The following is a 21,822-nucleotide window of genomic DNA, read 5'->3' as shown; positions in this document are numbered from 1 at the left end:
ATATTAATTCAGCCAGGCGTGGTGGCTCACGCCTGTAATCCCAGCACTTTGGGAGGCCGAGGCGGGCGGATCACGAGGTCAGAAGATTGAGACCATCCTGGCTAACAAGGTGAAACCCTGTCTCTACTAAAAAAAAAAAAAAAAAAAAAAAAAAAAAAAAAAATTCGCCGGGCGAGGTGGTGGGCGCCTGTAGTCCCAACTACTCAGGAGGCTGAAGCAGGAGAATGGCGTGAACCCAGGAGGCGGAGCTTGCAGGGAGCCGAGATTGCGCCATTGCACTCCAACCTGGGCAACAGAGGGAGACTCCATCTCAAAAACAAACAAACAAAAAGAATATTAATTCATTTGGAAATTATAAATATATATATTCCCGTACTATTAATCCATGTAAATTATTTGATATATAAAAAATGAATTAAGAAATATGAAATAAAATATAATTAAATATTCTAAAATTTTCTCTCCCAATGGATCATCTTGCACACCTTTGGAATTTATGCATCCCATTTTGGAGACCACTATACAACATTCTTCCTTAGGTAAATGTACTTTACTTGCTCACAAAAACAAAGAATGAGAGCTTTTTATTGGGGACAGAGGAAGAGAAACTTAACTGGAGCTTGCACTGTAATTCATTTTTGCTAGTTAATTCATTTTTGCTAGTTGTATTAATGAGAAAAGAGCACTGGGGAGTCAAGAGATAAAAGTATCAGTCCAATTCTAGAATTTGGGCGATTCCTTCACATTTTAAAATCTGTTCTCTCCTTTCTAAAAAGAATAATTACTCTCTTGCATAGCTGAATAGGTTGCTCCAATGACTAAGTGGACTATATAATAATGAATGCAACCTTTTGAGGTATAACATATAATGGATACCATTCTAGGCTCTTAGTGTTCTGTCACTGTGATCCTTACAGTAACTCTTCTGGGTAGAAATTATTTTATTCACTTCACAAATGAGTGAGTATGTGGGGCATGCTGGCTCATCCCTGAAATCCCAGCACTTATGGAGGCCAAGGCAGGAGGATTGCTTGAGGCCAGGAGTTGGAGATCAGCCTAGGCAACATAGCGAAACCCCATTTCTACAAAATCAAAAAATTAGCCAGGCGTGGTGGCACACCCTGTATTCCCAGCTACTCGGGAGGCTGAAGTGGGAGGATCACTTGAACCCAGGAGTTCGAGGCTGCAGTGAGCTATGATTGCATCACTGCACCCCAGCCTGAGCAACAGAGCGAGACCCTGTCTCTCTAAAACAACAACTCCAAATAAACAAATGAGTGAGTTCTGGCCGCAGAGGTTATTCAAGGTTCCTCTTCCATTAAGGAGGCTAGCTTGGATTTGATTGTGACGCACTTGACTATGCTGCTTCTCAAACTCAAATTCTAATTCCATTTGATTGTAGGTTTCCTAGTTAAGCTAGTGATAAATTCAGAAGTCTTATTTCAGCCTCTTTTCTTACATCAATGATTTCACACAAACGATTGTTAAAAAAAAAAAAGAAATTTGTGCTTCATTCCAAAGATATGTCCTTCCAAATTAATTTTTTTAATTTTTAAGTATTTCTCTAGATATGAATAGGTACCTAGATGTTGTTTATTGAGATTGATATTTATAAATGACTCAGATTATATGTGTATTTATTACATCTTATCGAAATGAAATCAAGATTGTGACCTGTAAGTCTCTGCATACTGAATATAAGTTTGGTCTGTCCTTAGGTTTGCAGCTGTGGTTGCAGTTCACATGGTCTAATGCTATTTGTAACCTTACTTTTCCTCCAGGGCTGCCTTTGCTTTCAGCTCAGTGCCTTTATACTTGCTTTTCCCCCCATTTAATAAATCCTTAATCCTTTCCACAAGTATATACGTTTGCTTACCTGTAAAACTCCCATTTTTCCCTATTTAACTTTACCCAATTCATATCATTCTTTTGAGACTGAACACCTCTATAATTTTTCTCGATAGTGCAATGGAGGTCTGCATGTACATACAGAGGGAATTCAATAAACCTTTACTGGCTATCAGTAATACTAGTTTTTATACCTTATGGCAGGGTAATACTGTAGTTATGAGGCTGATTAGGAAGATGAACAGAGTGGTAGGCTTTGACTTCAGGGTTTTCTCTTGTATTTTTTTCCTCCAGGAATCATACAATCCTGGAGTTGGACTAGATCTTAGAAGCCATACTTCAGTAAAATTGCACAAATGACACTTTGGGAGGCTGAGGCGGGTGGATCACTTGAGGTCAGGAGTTCGAGACCAGCCTGGCCAACATGGTGAAACCCTGTCTCTACTAAAAATACAAAAATTAGCCAGGCATGGTGGCATGTGCCTGTAATCCCAGCTACTTGGGAGGCTGAGGTGGGAGAATGGCTTCAACCTGGGAGGCAGAGGTTTCAGTGAGCAGAGATCAAAATCACACCACTGCATTCCACCCTGGGTGACAGGAGACTCCATCTCAAAACAAACAAACAAACAAACTACACAGATGATAAAGTTCTCAGAACAGTATGCATTTCTCTACATTCCCATCTCCTCCTGCACTGTTCCTCACCTGCTTCCCAGCTCCAAAACACAGGAGAGCCTTGATTTACTCCTTTCATTGCAGAGGCTTACCATTAATGCAGGGTGGGGAAGCCTTAAAAAGAGTTGGTCGGATAAGCAAAGAAACAAAACAACTTGCAAGATAAATTTTAATTATTTTGTTATGTAATTATAGGTCAGATTGAGAAAGTACAAGTTTTTTTTAACAGAGTGAAAAAAACTAGTCACTCCCATATGGTTTTTTACAGAACGGCTATCTGATCACAGTGCTAGTATATATTAGCAACTTCTCAAGCCAGAGTTCTCAATGGATTTTTAAACCTCTTTATTTAAGAAAACATGAAAGGGTGATTTTACATAGGAATGACAATGGGTTTCATTATTCTGGTTTAGAAAATATTTCCTCCTTCTCATACATATTACCATTGAAGGAGATCTATTTTAGAAATTTTTAGATACTGCTATCACACCCACACATACAAATCACCACATGGAAGAAGTATTATGTGGCTAATAAAAAATGCAAAGTTCTTGCCAATAATGTGAGCGTCGAGGCAATGCTCTTCTTTTTCTTTTCTTTTCTTTTTTTAAAGTGCCTAACATTTATTAAATACTTGCTATGTCCCAGGTCTTAGGTGCTTTACACACATACATTATTAGTCCATTCAATTATTCAACAACTCTATGGAGCAATAGCAGGAGGTGGTGTTGTGTTTATGGGGTACTCCTATTTTTGGGTACTCCTATTTTTGGTTCCTTGAAGTAAACTCTCATATAGGAGACACAATAATAATAATTATTATTCAGTGTCTTTTGATATATTCCAAACTCATACAACTATCACCAGTATCTAATTCCACAACATTTTCATAATTTCAAAAAGAAGCTGCATGGGCAGTCATACCCACTTCTCTTCCCCCCTCAACCCAACAGTTTTTTTTTTTTTTTTTTTTTTTTACGAGACAGAGTCTTTCTCTGTTGCCCAGTCTAGAGTGCAGTGGTGCGATCTCTGCTCACTGCAACCTCCGCTTCCTGGGTTCAAGAGATTCTCCTGTCTCAGCCTCCCAAGTGGCTGGGATTACAGGCGCCTGCCACTACTCCAGCTAATTTTCGTATTTTTAGTAGATACAGGGTTTCACCACATTGGCCAGACTGGCCTCGAACTCCTGACCTCAGGTGATCTTCCCGCCTCGGCCTCCCAAAGTACTGTGACGACAGGCATGAGCCACCGCGCCTGGCCCTCTTCCCTCTTTTTTACATTTTTTATATACTCTTTTATTAGAATTTTTCTTCTCCCAAGTTTGAAACCAGCCAGACACAGAAATCACACAAATGAAGATCAGTTAGTTACTTTTATTATTGACAAATTATCAATGTGCAGTTTAGATTTAAGGCCAAAACTGTGCTTATATTTTACTCCAGATTTGGGTAGCCTTGAGCTACATCAAGTCACTGACTCAGATTAAGAGCCACAAGCTGAACCTCTTGGAGGCCCTTTGCCACATGGCAGGGAACAGAGCAGTACACTCACTCTCTCCTGGTAGACTGAGCTGAGAGAGGACAGGAAGGGGCTGAGCTGAGCTTGCTGCCTCCCAAACACACCTATTAGATACTCAGTCCTACTCTCTGCAAAGGAAATAATTCACCCTGGCAGTACTGAGCAGAATAGATTCGAAAGTAGGTTGGACACGGTAGCTCATGCCTGTAATCCCCACACTTTGGGAGGTTGAAATGGGCAGATCACTTGATGTCAGGTGTTAGAGACCAGCCTGCCCAACATGGTGAAACTCCGTCTCTACTAAAAATATAAAAATTAGCTGGACATGATGGCACATGCCTGTAGTCCTAGCTACTGGGGAGGCTGAGGCAGGAGAATCGCTTGAACCCAGAGGGGAGCAGGTTGCAGTGAGCCAAGATCACGTCACTGCACTCTCTAGCCTGGGCCACAGAGTGAGTGAGACTTCCATCAAAAAATAAAATAAAATAAAAATAGAGTAGATTAATAGATTAGAAAGTATAAGAAAGTGGTAGAAAGACAGGTAAAGGGATACTGTTATAGCAATAACACTTTACATCCTATATAAAAAGAAGGAAAGAAAAGACTTTGGATGGGGTTGAAATTAAGATGTGTTTTCTTGTCATTAAACTGCTTGACTGAGACATATCAGGTATATATTGGGCATCTGGATTTCAGACAAGAGAGAGAATCTCTTTGCCTAGTTTTATAACTACTTCTTTGAGGACCATTTATTGGCTAATCCTTCAATGAATTGTTCTTTTCTATGGTAATTTGTTCCTTGGTTCAAGAGGCATCAGCAGGTTCATTGCATGTTATAACCAGTTCTCAACTGGGGGGAGGATAGAGTGAAAACACAGCAGGGCTTCAACAAAGATACCTTGTCCCAAATTCCAATGTGCCCCTGAGGTCGATTGCTGCAGTCACACTACCAATTTGTTCAAGTCTTACTGTACGTACCTCTCTTTGAAATATGACTTCTCTGCTCATCCTATAAAGAGGCTGAATCTATTTCTCTAATCTTTATTTTATGTTTCAAAATTGAACTTACAGCAAACAATAATTTTCTAGCCTTTGAATCTGGATTGGGTTATGTGACATGTGTTGGTAAATGTGACACAAGCAAAGTCTTAGAATAAGCTTGCCCATTGGGTTTTGCTCTCTCTTGTTCCTGGTAATCCTTCTGCCAACATGTGTCAAGTCTAGGCTAGCTGACTGGATAAAAGAATGGATAGAGTGAGACTCCAGTTGTCCCTCCCTTCCCAGTCATTCCTGCCTTCCCAGCTAAGACCCTAGACAAGTAAGTGAGGCCACCTTAGACCATTCAGCCATAGCCAAGCAAGCCCAGATCAGAAAGGCCATCAGCCAACCATAGAATGGTGAGAAATAGAAATCATTTGCTTATTTTAGTCCACTAAGTTATAGGGTGACTTGTTACATGGGAGAAGCTAACTCATATATTATCTTATTAGGCATGAAGACAAAGAAAGAAAAGAGTTCTACCAAGAGCATAAGAAAAAAATGGTGATTGTAGTTCAAAATGAATTTAATCTTGAGCTTCCTGGTAGCCAGGGAATTAAAAGCAAAATTGAGTTATAGAGTTGTCATTATTTGAGAAAATAAGCATACAAATTCTGAAGAGTCAACAAACATTTTACTGGTTAAAAAAACATAAAGGATATGTTAATATTGAAGAGACACAAAATACCATAAGACAAAGTATCTTCACATGCACAATAAAAGAGAAAACCCTTTATATAACTTTCTTATATTAATCGCCAATATCATGATGGTTCAATAAGTTGTAAAACATCAGCTTATCAAACCATAAAGGAAGGAATGATTAACATGTTTATTAAAATAACAGGAATTTTTAAAAACACACTTTTGGGAAAAGCTGCATATGAAAGTAAATCTTTAGATGTGAAAGGATTTTATTTTTAAAATTTACTTGCCATTCTTTTGTAATATAGTCACTCTTCATATTTATTTAAATAAACTTAATGGAATGAAATGGGAGTTTAACTAGGTTATTTAAATATTTTAAACTTCAAAAGTCATATTTCTGTAGAATCTAGAGTAATATGAATGTATTAATAATTAAATATTCACCACATCAATAAGATTTGGATTTTAAAGTTCAGCTTTGATGGTGTTAAATTATCAATTTCTCACATTTTCTTGATCTGTCAATAATATATACTATTTATTGAACCCCAACTATGAGCCATGTACTCTGCTAAGTGCTTTACATGTATTAATTCATTAAATTATTTCATCTGTCCTAGAAGGTAGATATTATATGCTTTTCCTATGCTGGGCCCTTCACTGGTCCATCTGACATGCGTAGGCTTCCACTGAAATTGCATAAAAAGTCTTAAATCAATGAGGAAAGTTTTAGAAAATGAACTACTTAAACACAAATCAAATTACAGTGATGAGTCACTTAACAATGGGGATATATTCTCAGAAATGCATTGTTAGGTGATTTCATCATTGTGTGAACATCACAGAGTATACTTATGCAACCATAGATGGTATAGCCTATTACACACCTAGGCTATATGATATAGCCTATTGCTTCTTGGCTACAAACCTGTATAGCATGTTATTGTATTAAATACTGTAGGCAATTGTAACACAATGATAAGTATTTGTTTATCTAAACATATCTAAACATAGCAAAAGCAGAGTAGAAATATGGTATAAAAGAAAAAATGGTATACCTGTATAGGGCACTTACCACAAATGGAGCTTGCAGGACTGGTAGTTTCTCTGGGTAAGTCAGTGAGTGGTAAGTAAATCTGAAGGCCTAGAATATCATCAGATACTACTGTAGACTTTATGAACACTGTACACTCAGGCTACACTAAGTTTATAAAAAATGTTTTTCTTTTTCATTAACAAATTCATCTTAGCTTACTGTAACTATTTTACATTATAAACTTGTTTAATTTTTGACTCTTTTGTAATAACATTACCTTAAAACAAAAACACATTGTACAGCTCTGCAAAAATATTTTATTTCTTTATATCCTTATTCTATAAGCTTTTTCTATTTTTAAAATTCTTTATTTTTTTTTTTTTTTTACTTTTTAAGCTTTTTGTTTAAAACTAAGACACACATACATTAGCCTAGGCCTACGCAGGGTCAAGATTATCAATATCATTATCTTCCACCTTCATATCTTATTCCATTTTGTGTGTGTGTGTGTGTGTGAGATGGAATCTCGCTCTGTCGCCCAGGCTGGAGTGCAGTTGCATGATCTTGGCTCATTGCAACCTCTGCCTCCTGGGTTCAAGTGATTCTTCTGCTACAGCCCCCTGAGTAGTTGGGATTACAGGTGCACGTCACAATGCCTGGCTAATTTTTGTATTTTTAGGTAGAGATGGGGTTTTGCCATGTTGTTCAGGCTGGTCTGGAACTCCTGGCCTCAAGGGAGTCGCCCACCTCAGCCTCCCAAAGTGTTGGGATTACAGCGTGAGCCACCAGGCCCAGCCCCAGTGGATGGCCTTTAGGGGTAATAACATGCATGGAGCTGTCATCTCTATGATAGCAATGCCTTCTTTAGAAATACCTCCTGAAGAACGTGCTTGAGGGTGCTTCACAGTTAGTTATGTTTTTTCAAAGTAGAAGTAGTATACTCTAAAACAATGATTAAAAAGTATAGTATAGTAAGTACATAAACCAGTGACATAGTCATTTATTAATCATTAACAAGTATTATTTACTGTACATAATTATATGTCCTATATTTTTGTTTGACTGGAAATGCAGTAGGTTTGTTTGCCAGCATCACCACAAACACCTGAGTCATGCATTGTGCTACAACATTATTGACAGTTGATAGGAATTTTTCAGCGCCATTGTATCTTATGGGACCACTATCATATAGGCGGTTTGTCATCCACCAAAAGATCTTTTTGTGGCACATGATTGTATATCCTTATCTGAAATGTTATACTAAAATAAATTTGAGAATGATTTAATCAAGTGGTGGCATGGGCCTGTAGTCCTAGCTACTCTGGAGGCTGGAGTGGGAGGATTGCTTGAGCCCAGGAGTTCAAGGCTGTAGTGAGCCATGATTGTACCACTATGCTCCAGCCTGGGTAACAGAGCAAGACTCTGAAAAAAGAAAGAAAACAAAAGAAAAAGAGAGAAGGAAAGAAAGAAAGAAAGAGAAAGGAAGGAAGGAAGGGAGAAAGGAGGGAGGAAGAAAGGAGGGAGGGAGGAAGGAAATAAAATGTTAAGCCAGGTATGGTGGCATATGCCTGTAGTCCCAGCTACTTGGAGGGGAAGCTGAGGCAGAAGAATTGCTTGAGCCCAGGAGTTGGAGAGTCCAGCCTGGGGGACATATTGAGACCAGAGAACCTATCTCAAAAAACGAAAAGAATTAAATGTAAAATTAAGCTATAAAAATTAGAATTATCCAGGATAAAGAAGACTTCTTATATCACACAAGCAATTAAGAAAGTTACAAAGGATAATATTATTAGAAAAATAGTTGAATATACACTAATGAAATGATGTTTATGATTTCTTTCCCACAGGAGTATGAGCATTACTGGACAGAGTTGAGAGGAACTACTCTTTTCTTTTATACCGAGAAAAAGAGTATAATAGTAAGTAAACATGTTGAGCTGATTCCATTGTTTCCCAATATACCCTTGTCACATAGCATATTATTCATTTTGGATTTTCTGCCATCCAAGAATAAAGATGCTCTGGTAAAATTCATTCAAAAAATAAAGTTTAAATCTGTGGGGGCCGCCAATGATCACAGGAACGATGGTAAATTTTCCTGGGCAATTCCGAAGAAGATACTGACTCATGTTTTTTACTTTTCATTATTTTCTTTCTGATTCTGATAACTAAACAGTTAAAAAGTGAAAAATTTTGACAAGACATCTGCACATATATTGCTTAATACCAAGTGATAGCTTCCATTTCTCCCACTTTTTATCTTGCTGTAGCATGCAGTTATAACTGGAAAGGAACAAAATGATCTCCAGAGCATGCAAAGCCATTATTTAATTTTTCTGAAAAGACAAAAACATATTTCACAAAGCAGGACTTCTAAAGGCTTAAACATGAGAATAACAATAAAGGGATTCTGAGGTTTATTTATTCATATTAATTTCAAATTTTGATTGTATGCTTCAGTTCTTCCAGGAATAAGATATAGTATTTTAGTGGCAAATGCTTACCTACCTTGGAACACTATAAGAGACTTTATGAGCCAGTAACTTGATTAAATATAAACATTCTGGATCTGGATATAGTAGCCCATCTAATAATTAGAACATCATTATTAGAAGCCAACATCTAATGAAAGAGACAGAAAAATAACCTGTGTAATGTAGAATGTTTTCAAATGCCATAATAAATTTTACAAAATTAATTTCTCTTTTGTGCATTCCAATTTCCCACTGATGTCAGTAAATATAAAAGAGCTTTTATTCTAACCTTTTCTATTGCACAGTAAGTGAGAGAGCTAACAATTTTTGCTCACTTACTACATGGCAAGAGGCAGTAAAGCTTAATAATCGAGAGCCTGGTCTCTTCAGACAGCCTGCCTGGGTGTTTGTCCTAGCCCTGCCACTGTTAACTGCAGAATCTTGGGCCAGTTACCCCACCTCTCTGTGTCTCAGTGTTATCAGACAGGAAACTGGTAGGAAACAGAAGATATCTCAAATTGGGCAATTTGAAGAGAATTTAATAAAGTTTTAATAAATATGCAAAGCAGTGAACAGGGTGTAGGAAAATTACAAAGATAGTACAGAATCCTGAGGCTAAAACAGTGTTCATTACCATGCCTAGGACTCAGAGGAAAGAGTGGGAAAGTAGTGTGAATTGTATGGAGATGACTGCCTTAAGGAGAGTATGATCTTTGACTGAGGGAGCAACTGCTTAGGGTAATAAATACCCACCCTCACTCTTCTGATCTCCTGCCACTGTTCTCCAGTGGTCCAACCCAATAGGAACTCAAAGGGTACGGAGCCCCTTGATGTTGTCCATACAGGTCTCTCTCCTGCTGCAGAGTGTTGGGTGGTGAAGGAATAAAAGTGAATCTAAAAGAGCAAACAAAAGATCTCCAACACAGTCTTCAAATCTCTAAAATCAGAATAAAAGTAGTAGTCCATTTTATAAGGTTCTCAAAATAACTAAATGAGATAGTACATGTAAGGACCTAAGAGAGTAGCTGGCACATAGTAAGCATTCAGGCATTTTACATGCATTGCCTAATTTAATTCTCACAACTCTGCAGAATGGGTGCTATTTTAATTCCGGCTTTATAGATGAGATTAGTGAAGTTTAAAGATTAAGAATTGTACAAGGTTAGATAGGTAATATGAAAGGTACAATCCAGGTCTTGCTCCTAAGCCAGCCTTCTTCATCACCATGCCATGAGGAAATTGTTATAATGAAATGTCTCAGAATTGCCCATCTACCAATTTTTGTTAAGAGTATACAGACCTTTTGGGAACTTTTTAAAGTGATAGTCTCAGAAGAAAGCACTGGGATAGACGAGGTGAGAAGTGTAGATTTTTGTCTTACAAAAGGGAAGAATTTAAAGCTGCCTTTAAATATTTGAAAGGCTGTCAGGAAGTCGTGTGAAAGGGTCACTGAATTTGTTTCATGTTATTCCAGAAAGAAGAGATTAGGACAATGGATGAAAATTGGAGGAAAGTTGTGGCTTAATACAAGAAAAAACTTGCTAGTAGGCAGAGGTGCTCAGGAGGCATGAGTTCCATGTTAGAAATGTTTGAACACAGACTGGATGACTAATGAAAGGATACCCTGGCAGAGATGCCATCAGATGTCAGTGAGGTTAGACAGATGACCTTTAAGCCTCTTCACAAGATACAAATAAAAACAAAGAGATATGACTTCCTTTCCTCTAATCAATGGATCAGGCTACTGCACTCCAACTAACTGCCACCTCTTCCTCTGTTGCTTCCTCCTTTGTTGCAGCAAAACTCACTGAGCTTGATCTAGACAATCCCTCAGAAAAAAGATTTCTGTTTAATTTTAGATTCTTTCTTCCTTTGAACCTCCCTTCCATATTTTTTGAATGTATTTATTTTTAAAATTGACATATAAAATTGTTTATCATGATGTTTTAAAATATATATACATTGTGGAATGGTTAAATTGAAAATAACTAGGCCAACTCAAACTTTCTCTCAAACTCATCAATATAGAAATAGCTTTGGAAAAAAATTATATACCTATTTTTATGTCCTACTTTACTCAGAAAAATAAGACTTACAGATATACAGTAAAATAAGTCATATTGGCTACAATTGAAAGAAACATAAAAGGAGATAAAAAGAACTCAAGAATGAGGCTAATTTAGTAAAAATATATATATCATAAAAACCCTACTATACTTACTACAGGTAGTTCTTTCTACTACTAGAAGGCAAGCCCGTTGCATATAGAGAGTGGAAATTGACCAATTTCTCAGAAGAAATATTTTTATTATACTTGGATAGGATAGGAATTTCTTAATAGGATTGCCATAATCAGTGGTGTGCAGTAAATGCTGAATAGCTTTCTGGAAAAAAGTATGAATATATATATACATAAACTTGTTATAAATATTGCTGATATGAACAATGTATAGTACACAATTAGAAAAATACACAATAGTCTTTATTGTAATGTCCATACAGACAATTGATTCTCACAGAATGCTTTCCTTGATTTTTGCCTAACTCTTGCATTGGTAACCAACTGTCAATGTAATTCGATCATAATTTGACAAATGGAGATTTAAATGGTATTTAAATCTGCTCTTTCCATAATAAATTTATTATCATTAAATATGATATTTGACATGAATATTGTCTAATATTTTCATTTACATTAATGAGTAAAAAGAAAGTAAAATGATGTATGTCAAAATATCATGTATTTATTAAAATCAATAAATGTGAGCAATTTCTTTGCTGAATTAGATAATAGTTTTTGAATTCTGGAAGAATATTCTGTCAATTTTTGTTCTATTTAGAGTGAAACAGATTCAGACCCAACAAACCTATCTCATCTGCATATTAACATTTTTTCCTTTACTTTTTAAAGCCTACACCAAGGGCCAATAATCTGGATGATGGGCCAAATCTGGCCTATGGCCTGATTTTCTTCAGTTTTTGAGATAAGAATGTCTCCATATGTTTAAAGTGTTTCTAAAGAAAAAACAAAAATGAAGAATGTACAACAGGCTGTATGTGTGCCTGAAGTATGGTACTGTTTGGCCTTTTGCAGAAAAAAAGTGCTGCCCCTGGACATCAACAAAATAATAAATCAAGCTTGATTTGTAAGGTTTACCAATTTGCATGGTGTAAAATACCCTCACTGTGGCTGATTTCAACCTAACAGTATGACCTCACGGAGCATGTAGTTGGGAAGAAAAGCACAGTAGCACAGTATTATATGGTATTTTCACCATACAGAAATGAAGATGTAAATAACCTTAAGAACATAGAGAACAGTAAAATATAGAAATAGAATGTAACAAATTTTGTTTTAATTACCTTTGCTTTGAATATAATTTATTTACTGGTATGTTTATATAATTCGATGTTTAAAATAATGGCTGTGTTTAACAACTTGCTTGCAAAATTCCTGAAAATTTAACAATTGGCTTTTGCAAACCTGTGTGAGCCAGGTTCAGCACACCACCACATAATACATTTCCACATGTCTTCTGGGATTAGGGAAACCAGGATATCATACAAAGTACTAATTAGTTGAAAGGAAGATATTACTTATTTTGCTTCCTGCTAGAACTAATGTGTATTACCCATGAAATAATGTAATGTGATCTTCCTTTATCTTTGCAGTATGTTGACAAATTAGACATAGTAGACCTCACATGCCTTACTGAGCAGAATTCAACTGAAAAGAATTGTGCGAAATTCACCCTTGTTTTGCCGAAAGAGGAAGTACAACTGAAGGTGAGCGAGGAGAAACAGTAGTCTGTAAAGGGTTGTGGTTATAAATAACATTCTTCACATCCAGTGGCTGAAGTAAAGAGAAATTGTAAGACAGGCTAAGTCTTACACTTTGTTAATATTTTTGCTTGCGTCTGGCCAAGACCTAGTTTTCTGAATTGGAATTTAAAAAGACGTGTTCACTTGTTTAGCATACAAGCGCCACGAAACCAGATACTCCTGCCCTCTGACAAAGTCAGGGATCCCACCTGGTGTTTGCTAAGGTTGTTCTTGAATCAGCATTCAAAATGAGCCAATAAAAGTCACCCAGTAACCACGGTAATAACATAAAGAGAACAACTTGTATTAAATAAGATATACTCGGAGACTTTTCCTGGGAGATTACTGATTGACCTTGAAAAGCACTGGTCTGAACTTCCGTGTAATAGGAATCGCCTGTACTAAGGAGATCGGACCCCCATCCCCCAACTCAAAACCTATATTTTAAGCAAGCTCCCCGGATGATTTGCAGATATGATAGTGAAGAGCACAGGACTGGTGTCAGATACTTGGGTCTGAATTTGGGCTGTTTTATTAGTTATTCATTCATTGTGATTATAGGCAAGTTACTTACCCTTTTTGTGTCTTTGTTTCTTCACCCGGAAGTAAGTCTTCTCTCAGATGAAACCCCCTCACCAAGGCCTACCTGGAGCACTTTTTTACAGTGGCAACCTTTTTCTCCTCTCCTATGCCCCTAGTTGCACTCCTAATCTCTCTTACCCTGTTGTACCTTTAATTTTTCTCATTTCTTTCTTTTCGACACTATAAAATTTACTATTATGTTTATTATTTATCATTCCTTGCTAGACTCTAAACTCCATGAGAACAAGGATTTTTATTTTGTTCCCTAATATAAACCAGTGTGTAGAATAGTGCTTAGCACTTAAAGGTACTTAGTAAATATCTGTTAAATGAACAAATCTATAAAACAATCAAACAAGCAAAAATAATAAGACCTTTTGCCAAGTTGCCTTGAAGGTTAAATCAAGTAATACCTGTGAAGTGCTTAAAATAGTAGCTACCACTAAAAGTGCTCAAAATATGTTGGCTGCAGTCTTGACCTCCCAGGCTCAAGCAACTTTCTCACCTTAGCCTCTCAAGTAGCTGACACCACCACACCAGGCTAATTTTTTGTATTTTTTGTAGAGACATGGTTTCACCATGTTGCCCAGGCTGTCTCAAACCCCTGAGCTCAAGTGATCCTCCCACCTCAGCCTCCCAAAGTGCTGAGACTACACGCATGAGCTACCAACCCTGACCTGGTATTGTTATTATTAGTAATAACATAGTACTAGTATTTACAGCTAAGAATTGGAAGTTACTACTATCAAACTTGGTTGTCCTGAATTTAAAGCCAGTCCATTTTAACTGCTAATGGAGAGAGTAACTGTGAATTGACATATTGCAAAAGTAAGTTTTCTAACATTTAATTTTTTTGAGTAAATTTGTACATGTTCATTTGTTTTAAGTAAGCAAACAGATTACAGCTGTATGTCTTCTGACAAAAGAAAATAGTATTGAAATATTTCATAAAAAATACACATTAGTAGTTCTAAGCCAAAAAAAGAAAATGAATTATTTTTTAGGCTCAGTCATAATTATTTATTTTATGCTCAATCACTCATGTATTTCCTTCTTTGGCTTTATCTGTTTTTGTCTTCAACTTTAGACAGAGAACACAGAAAGTGGGGAAGAATGGAGAGGCTTCATTCTTACAGTAACAGAGGTAGGAAGCTCACTGCTTTTGATTGATTCTTTTTTTTTTCAACAAATATCTGCTGAACACCCTATGATCCATGCAGAGTGAAAGTGGCTGAAGATATAGCAATTGAAAAAGATAGACCTAAACTCTTGCACTTACTTATGAACATTATATTTTCATCAGGTGGTGGAGAGGGAGAAAGTAAACAAGTAAACAGATGATCATTTCACATTGTGACAATTGTTATGAAGAAAATAAACAAGGCAATTCGCTAGGGAGTAACGGGTGGTAAAGGAGATCTACTTTTTGGTCTTATCTGTTTGACTCAGTGGTCCTTTGTATATTCTGATATTTGTAGCTAATACAGCATGTTTGAAAATACATTCCAATTTCTTTTCTTTTCTTTTCTTTCTTTCTTTCTTTTTTTTTTTGAGATGAGGTCTCACTATGTCACCCAGGCTGGAGTGCAGTGGCGTAATTTGGCTCACTGCAACCTCCATCTCCAGAGTTCAAGTGATTCTCCTGCTTCAGCCTCTCAAGTAGCTGGGATTACAGGCATGCACCATCATGCCCAGCTAATTTCTGTATTTTTAGTAGAGACGAGGTTTCATCACGTTGGCCAGGCTGGTTTGGAACTCCTGGCCTCAAGTGATCTGCCGGCCTCGGCCTCCCAAAGTGCTGGGATTACAGGTGTGAGCCACTGCGCCCGGCCTCTGATTTCTTTTTTATTTATTTAATACATATTTATAGAATACTAGCCAAGATGAATTTTATAAATAACATAGACAATGTAACAGGGAGAGACCATAAAAATGAAAACTCACCTTTAAACATTTCTTTAGTGAGTCTTAAAACAACAGGATGCTTATCTGTTCAACTCTGTGGTGTTTTATCAGAGGCAAATAGTAAGATCTACTGCTTAGAGTTAACTCTTGCAGTAAGATAATGTCCATTATTTTAGATAAAGCCACCGTAGCAATTGCCTTGGAAACACGACGTTCTTTGATAACCAGCCTCCCAAGGAGCACCATGTTCTCTAGTAATTTAAAAGGATATAAAAACTGTGTTTATTAGAGTCAGTTAAACACAGATTCTATCCAAAGCTAGTTTCTAAGTATGCCATTGCAGTCATCTGAAATAAGCACTGCACTTTACCAAGTTGATGGATGCAGGTTCTTTATTTCAGCCAGTAACAGGTAAAAGTTAGAGGTTCAACTATTGTGTAGGGAAGTTATATGAGGCTAGAAAAGCGGACCAGTTAAAGATGTGAAGAACATGTTGACTTCTGAGAGGGAGAGGAAGAAATCCTGGGGAATTGCACTCTTTCCCTCTGTTGTGGAAAATATCTCTGAGTGGTACGGTGCTTCCAATACCGGGTATAACTATCCCAAGGGTATGTGACTAAGTATCAAGGAGTACACTAAAAACACTGGCAAAAACTTTTTGCATCCTCCCGGTACACTAAGTATGTATAAAGTTTTGGCCAAACATTTTGTTTTTAGTTTCTTTCCTGGAGTAAAAATAAAAAGCATTATTTTTATATTAAAATACACACATAAATAAGTAACAGAATATAAAATCAAATTTATGTGATTTTTTTTTTTTTTTTGAGACAGAGTCTCACTCTATCACCCAGGCTGGAGTGCAGTGGTGCAATCTTGGCTCACTGCAACCTCCACCTCCTGCGTTCAAGCAATTCTCCTGCCTTAGCCTCCCAAGTAGCTGGGATTAAAGGCACGTACCATCATGCCCGGCTAAGTTTTTAAAAAAATATTTTTAGCAGAGGTGGGGTTTCACCATGTTGGCCATGCTGGTCTCAAACTCCTGACCTCAAGTGATCCTCCCACCTCAAGTGATCCTCCCACCTCAGCCTCCCAAAGTGCTGGGATTACAGGTGTGAGCCACCACGCCCAGCCCATGTGAATTTTTAAGAGAAGACAAGTTGCCTCAAATTTTGTACTCTGTAAATGTTGTTTTGTGTTATGATTCCAGATCATGGTATATGAACATTTACAGTATGTTGTTATGAGGATGACTTTAGTAGAGAAGTGAGAGAAGCCCAGACTGTATGTAGTTGAAAGAGCTGAGACATTGCTTTTGAATCAAATAGACCCCAGTTTGGGTCCTGGTTCCACAACTTACTAGCTATTTGACTCTGGACTAGTTATTTAATCTTTCTGTGCTTGATTTTTTTTTCTATTTGTATTAGGCCATTCTTGCATTGCTATAAAGAAATACCTAAGACTGGGTAATTTGTAAAGAAAAGAGGTTTAATTGGCTCCTGGTTCTGCAGGCAGTACAGGAAGCATGGTGCCAGCATCTGCTCAGCTTCTGGGAAGGGCCTCAAGGAGCTTTTACTCATGGCAGAAGGTGAAGGGGGAACAGACATGTCACATGGTGAGAGTAGGAAAGAGAAAGAGTGGGAAAGAGGGACCACACACTTTTAAATGACTAGATCTCACAAGAATTCACCCACTAACATGAGAAAAGCACCAAGCCATGAGAGATTCATCCCCATGACCCAAACACCTCCCACCAGGCCCCACCTCCAACACTGGGGCTAATTTAACATGAGCTTTGGTGGGAACACATATCCAAACTATATCACCATTTGTAAATTGGGGATAACAATACCATTTTTTTTTTGAGATGGAGTCTTGCTCTATCACCCAGGCTGGAGTGCAGTGGCTTGATCCCGGCTCACTGCAAATTCCGCTTCCCAGGTTTAAGCAATCGTCCTGCCTCAGCCTCCCAAGTACCTGGGATTACAGGCACATGCCACCCAAAATTTTTGTATTTTTATTAGAAACGGGTTTCATAATGTTAGCCAGGCTGATCTTGAACTCTTGACCTCAAGTGATCCACCCACCTTGGCCTCCCAAAGTGCTGGGATTACAGGCATGAGCCACTGCACCCTCCCGTATAACAATACTTTCTAGCATTTCTGTGAGGATTGCAATAAAACATGTACAATGCTAGAGCTATAATAGTCAATTAATAAAGATATGTGTCTCATTAGGTATTTTCCCCCATTATTTTATTTTTTTCTGGTATATATGGAAATTGTTTTACTGGTTATTATCTTAGTTATCTAAAATGTCTCTAAGCCTTTTTTATTGTGTATCTGTATTAGTAAATGTTTGTGTAAATTTTATATGTACTTGTATGCATATTAAAACATATATAATAATAGAAATTAGTGAAATAGTAACTTAATAGAAAGTGAAGTTATAATGTTTTCTTCCCATACTCTAATGGACTTTCTTGTATACCTCCTGGAAAGCATGCACTCTTCTCTGAAGATAAAGGTGATAATCACACAAGGCTGCCTCCAAATAAAGACTTGCTAGGGTCACGTACAAAAAATATCTTACCATTCAAACTATACCTTCTAAGAGCACAGAGCTGGTCATAATGAGGTCAAAATTGCAGGTATGAATATAAATCAGAAGGACATATATAGGTGAGTCAATCTGAAATACATCTCTAGGAAAGGTAACAACCACCACAAAACCAACTAATAAGTAGAAAAGTATCATAATTCTAACATGTGAATGAATGTTTGAAACACACCACAGACGCAAAATTGTGACCTCTGACTGCTGCTCTTCAGTCACCTAATGAACAGTTCCATCTGAATCCCATGTTGCCATATGGCTGGGGGAAATCATTTCAGATAACTTATGAGAGAGTGAGGTACCTTGAAGGTGTTCTGGAAAATCCCTGGCATTGATGAACTAGTGAGCTCAGAATGAAAAATATGAGGTTTGTTGTTACTTGAATTAGCTTTTAGTGCAAGGCGGGGTGTTCTTTGCTTTGGGGCCAAACCAAAAGGATGATTCCTTGGCAGAAGGGTAGGCACTCTGTGCAGGTTGTAGTTGGTGCAGAGGCGGTTCTGAAACACCCACCCTAGACTAAAATCCTCTGTTTCTTATTCCCTTAGTCCCTACTCATTCACCTCTGTCAGGTAACTGTAGCCCTATAGGACCAGAACAGGGTCGTCTTTACTAAAGTTATAAGTTATTAAGCTGTTTTCTTGCCTGCCTACTCTTTTAATTGGTTTCAGCTGTCAGTTCCCCAAAATGTGTCACTCCTACCTGGGCAAGTAATTAAACTGCATGAAGTCCTAGAGAGAGAAAAGAAAAGGAGGATTGAGACAGAGCAGAGTACGTCCGTGGAAAAAGAGAAGGAACCAACTGAAGATTATGTGGATGTACTGAACCCTATGCCAGCGTAAGTGCACAATGAACTGCAGTTTATTCATTCGATTGTTAAAACTAATTTCTAATTATAAAGGAGAGTTAGTCACTTGCTCTTGTTAAGCCAGGGACAATAAGCAGTCTTGGGGATAAACTGTATATCTCTGCGTACATGCCATATTTCCTCTTCTATGTCGTGATCAACAAAATGCAGATTTGAACCAACCATCTTACCACACAGGAAATCCCCTTCCACCCACATCTTTAGAACAAATAGATACTCTTTCCAGAGCTCACGCCTAAATAAAAACTCCCATGAAGAAGGCAGGAAAAGATATTTTTTCACTATGCAAACTCTATGATTGACTGATTTTCTCTCAGAAAATTATACCAATAAATTTTCAATACCTAGAATGTTCTATTCAACTGACCAATTAGTCAGTAGTCATCAAGCTTGTACTTTGACAAAGGCCTTGTGTAAAATGTTTAAGGTATTGGAAAAATAAAGAAGTGCAGAAAATGCTAAATTCACCAACATCCTACATTTATTTTTTATATTATTGAAAAGATTCTGAGCTCTTTCCTCCTGGAATCTTGGTGGTGTTGTCAATAAAACTTGTCCTGGTACCCTGTTTGACATCAGGTTCTGTTGCATACTCTATCTGTACTACAATCACTGAAACCCGCCAACCATCATTTTTACCTGAAACCACCAGCAACTGATGGACTGATAAGTTAAAAGTCACATGGACTGCTAATTTTTCTTTTTTCTCAATAAAACAAGTAATATATGTTTATTATATATAAAAGATTAAAATCATTCCTTGTTCCACCACTCAGAGATATTTGCTATTAACATTTTAGGGTTTTTTTTGTTTTTTGTTTTTTGTTTTTTTTGAGACAGTGTCTCACTCTGTTAGCCAGGCTAGAGTGCAGCACGATCTCAGCTCACTGCAATCTCCACCTCTGGGTCTCAAACGATTCCCATGCCTTGACCTGCCGAGTAGCTGGGACCACAGGCACCTGCCACTGTGCCCAGCTAATTTTTGTATTTTTGTAGAGACAGGGTTTTGCCATGTTGCCCAGGCTGGTCTTGAACTCTTGAGCTCAAGTGATCCACCCGCCTTGGCCTACCAAAGTCCTGGGATTACAGGTGTGAGCCACCATGCCCAGGCTTCTACCAGATTTTTTCTATTAGTTTTTTTTTCTATGAATATGACTATATATTTTCTTGACTATGATTTACAGGTGGTCTGTATAAGTTGAACAATGGTTAAATGACTTTTTGACTTTAAGATGATGCAAATGCAATATGCATTCAGTATAAACTCTACTTTTCGAGTACCCATACAACCATTCTGTTTTTCACTTTCAGTATTCAATGCATTGCATGAGACATTCAACATTTTATTATAAATAAACTTTGTGTTAGATGATTTTGCTCATCAATAGGCTAATGTAAGTGTTCTAAGCATTTTTAAGGTAGGCTAGGCTGAGGTATGATGTTCAGTAAGTTATGCATATTAAATGCATTTTCAGCTTACGATATTTTCAACTTACAGTGGGTTTATCGGGATATAATCCCATCATAATTCAAGGAGCATCTGTATATTATAAAAATGAGAAGTGCTTTATTTTTTATTTTGCACATAAAAATAACAACGTCATAGAAAGACATATTACACCAAAATAAATGAGTGCAAACATATTTAAATATCAGTTGTTTAAGACATAGACCATACAAGAGAAACATTTACAGATGTTTTGTATCCCTGAAAGGAGACCCCCAATAAATATTTATCCAAGAACCTACTTATCAACTGAGACTGGGGATACAGTGTTAATTCTTGTTGGTAATGATGATTATATACTGATCAGTAGATAACTTTTCAGGTTCTCTTTGTATAAAAAGGCTTTGGAAGAATTAAGGAAGGAAGACCTTAACATTAGCATACACAGAGTGGCACAGGCTTGTAATAATAGAGCATTGTAATTACATAATTGGAATAATCAAACCGGAAGTTTTAAGAAAAGTTAGCAACTGCAGCTCTCAAAGTTATTTTGGTAGTATTTTTTTCAAGTAATGATCTTCATCAGTTAAAAAAACAATTCTGTTTTTTTATCTCACATCTGTAGATGTTTTTATACAGTGTCCCGGAAAGAGGCAACTGAGATGCTCCAGAAGAACCCTTCTTTGGGAAATATGATCCTGAGGCCTGGTAGTGACAGTAGAAACTACTCCATCACTATTCGGCAGGAGATAGAGTATGTTTAATTTTTTTTAAATGTATGGAATTTTTAAAAGCATGGTATCACTAAATACAAGTCCAGATCAGCACCTGCTATGTGTTTCGTTGGGGCTGAAAATATGAACACAAGTGGCCGGGTGCGGTGGCTCACGCCTGTAATCTCAGCACTTCGGGAGGCTGAGGCAGATGGATCACAAGGTCAGGATATCGAGACTACCCTGGCTAACACGGTGAAACCCCGTCTTTACTAAAAATACAAAAAATTAGCCGGGCGTGGTGGCACGTGCCTGTAGTCCCAGCTACTCGGGAGGCTGAGGCAGGGGAATTGCTTGAACCCAGGAGGCAGAGGTTGCAGTGAGCCGAGATCACGCCACTGCACTCCAGCCTGGGTGACAGAGTGAGACTCGGTCTCGAAAAAAAAAAAAAAATGAACACAAGAATAGGGAGGGAATGTCATAAAAGCAATGCTAAAGACTGAGCCAATGCTAACATTTGCAGCAGGGAAGAAGAAAGAATAACACATTATTTTGGTCCTGGATATAGTTGCATTGTTCATTCAATTCAACAAATATTTATTGAGCAGCTGCTATATGCCAAGCAATACTCTAGGCAC

General features: G+C 37.4%; 1 protein-coding gene across 6 annotated transcripts in view; it reads left to right on the top strand.

Annotated features, from left to right (window-relative positions):
- Nucleotides 1-21,822, top strand: part of STAP1 (signal transducing adaptor family member 1) — a 48,618-nt gene that overhangs the window by 3,815 nt on the left and 22,981 nt on the right. For 4 of the 6 annotated variants that reach the window (XR_010156587.1, XM_063809602.1, XM_526610.5 and 1 more), the window contains exons 2-6: nucleotides 8,611-8,682; nucleotides 12,910-13,023; nucleotides 14,729-14,785; nucleotides 18,828-18,994; nucleotides 21,097-21,225. Coding sequence is in view for 5 of the 6 variants with exons in the window: in XM_063809602.1 (XP_063665672.1) it covers nucleotides 8,611-8,682; nucleotides 12,910-13,023; nucleotides 14,729-14,785; nucleotides 18,828-18,994; nucleotides 21,097-21,225 (539 nt within the window). In the remaining variant the exon portion in view is untranslated. The remainder of the gene's footprint in view (nucleotides 1-8,610; nucleotides 8,683-12,909; nucleotides 13,024-14,728; nucleotides 14,786-18,827; nucleotides 18,995-21,096; nucleotides 21,226-21,822) is intronic. The other 2 variants (XM_063809603.1, XM_009447813.4) reach the window with 1 other exon arrangement.

Source organism: Pan troglodytes, chromosome 3, assembly GCF_028858775.2.
Source record: "Pan troglodytes isolate AG18354 chromosome 3, NHGRI_mPanTro3-v2.0_pri, whole genome shotgun sequence".
Taxonomy (NCBI): Eukaryota; Metazoa; Chordata; class Mammalia; order Primates; family Hominidae; genus Pan; species Pan troglodytes.
This window is presented reverse-complemented; position numbering and strand designations above follow the sequence as displayed.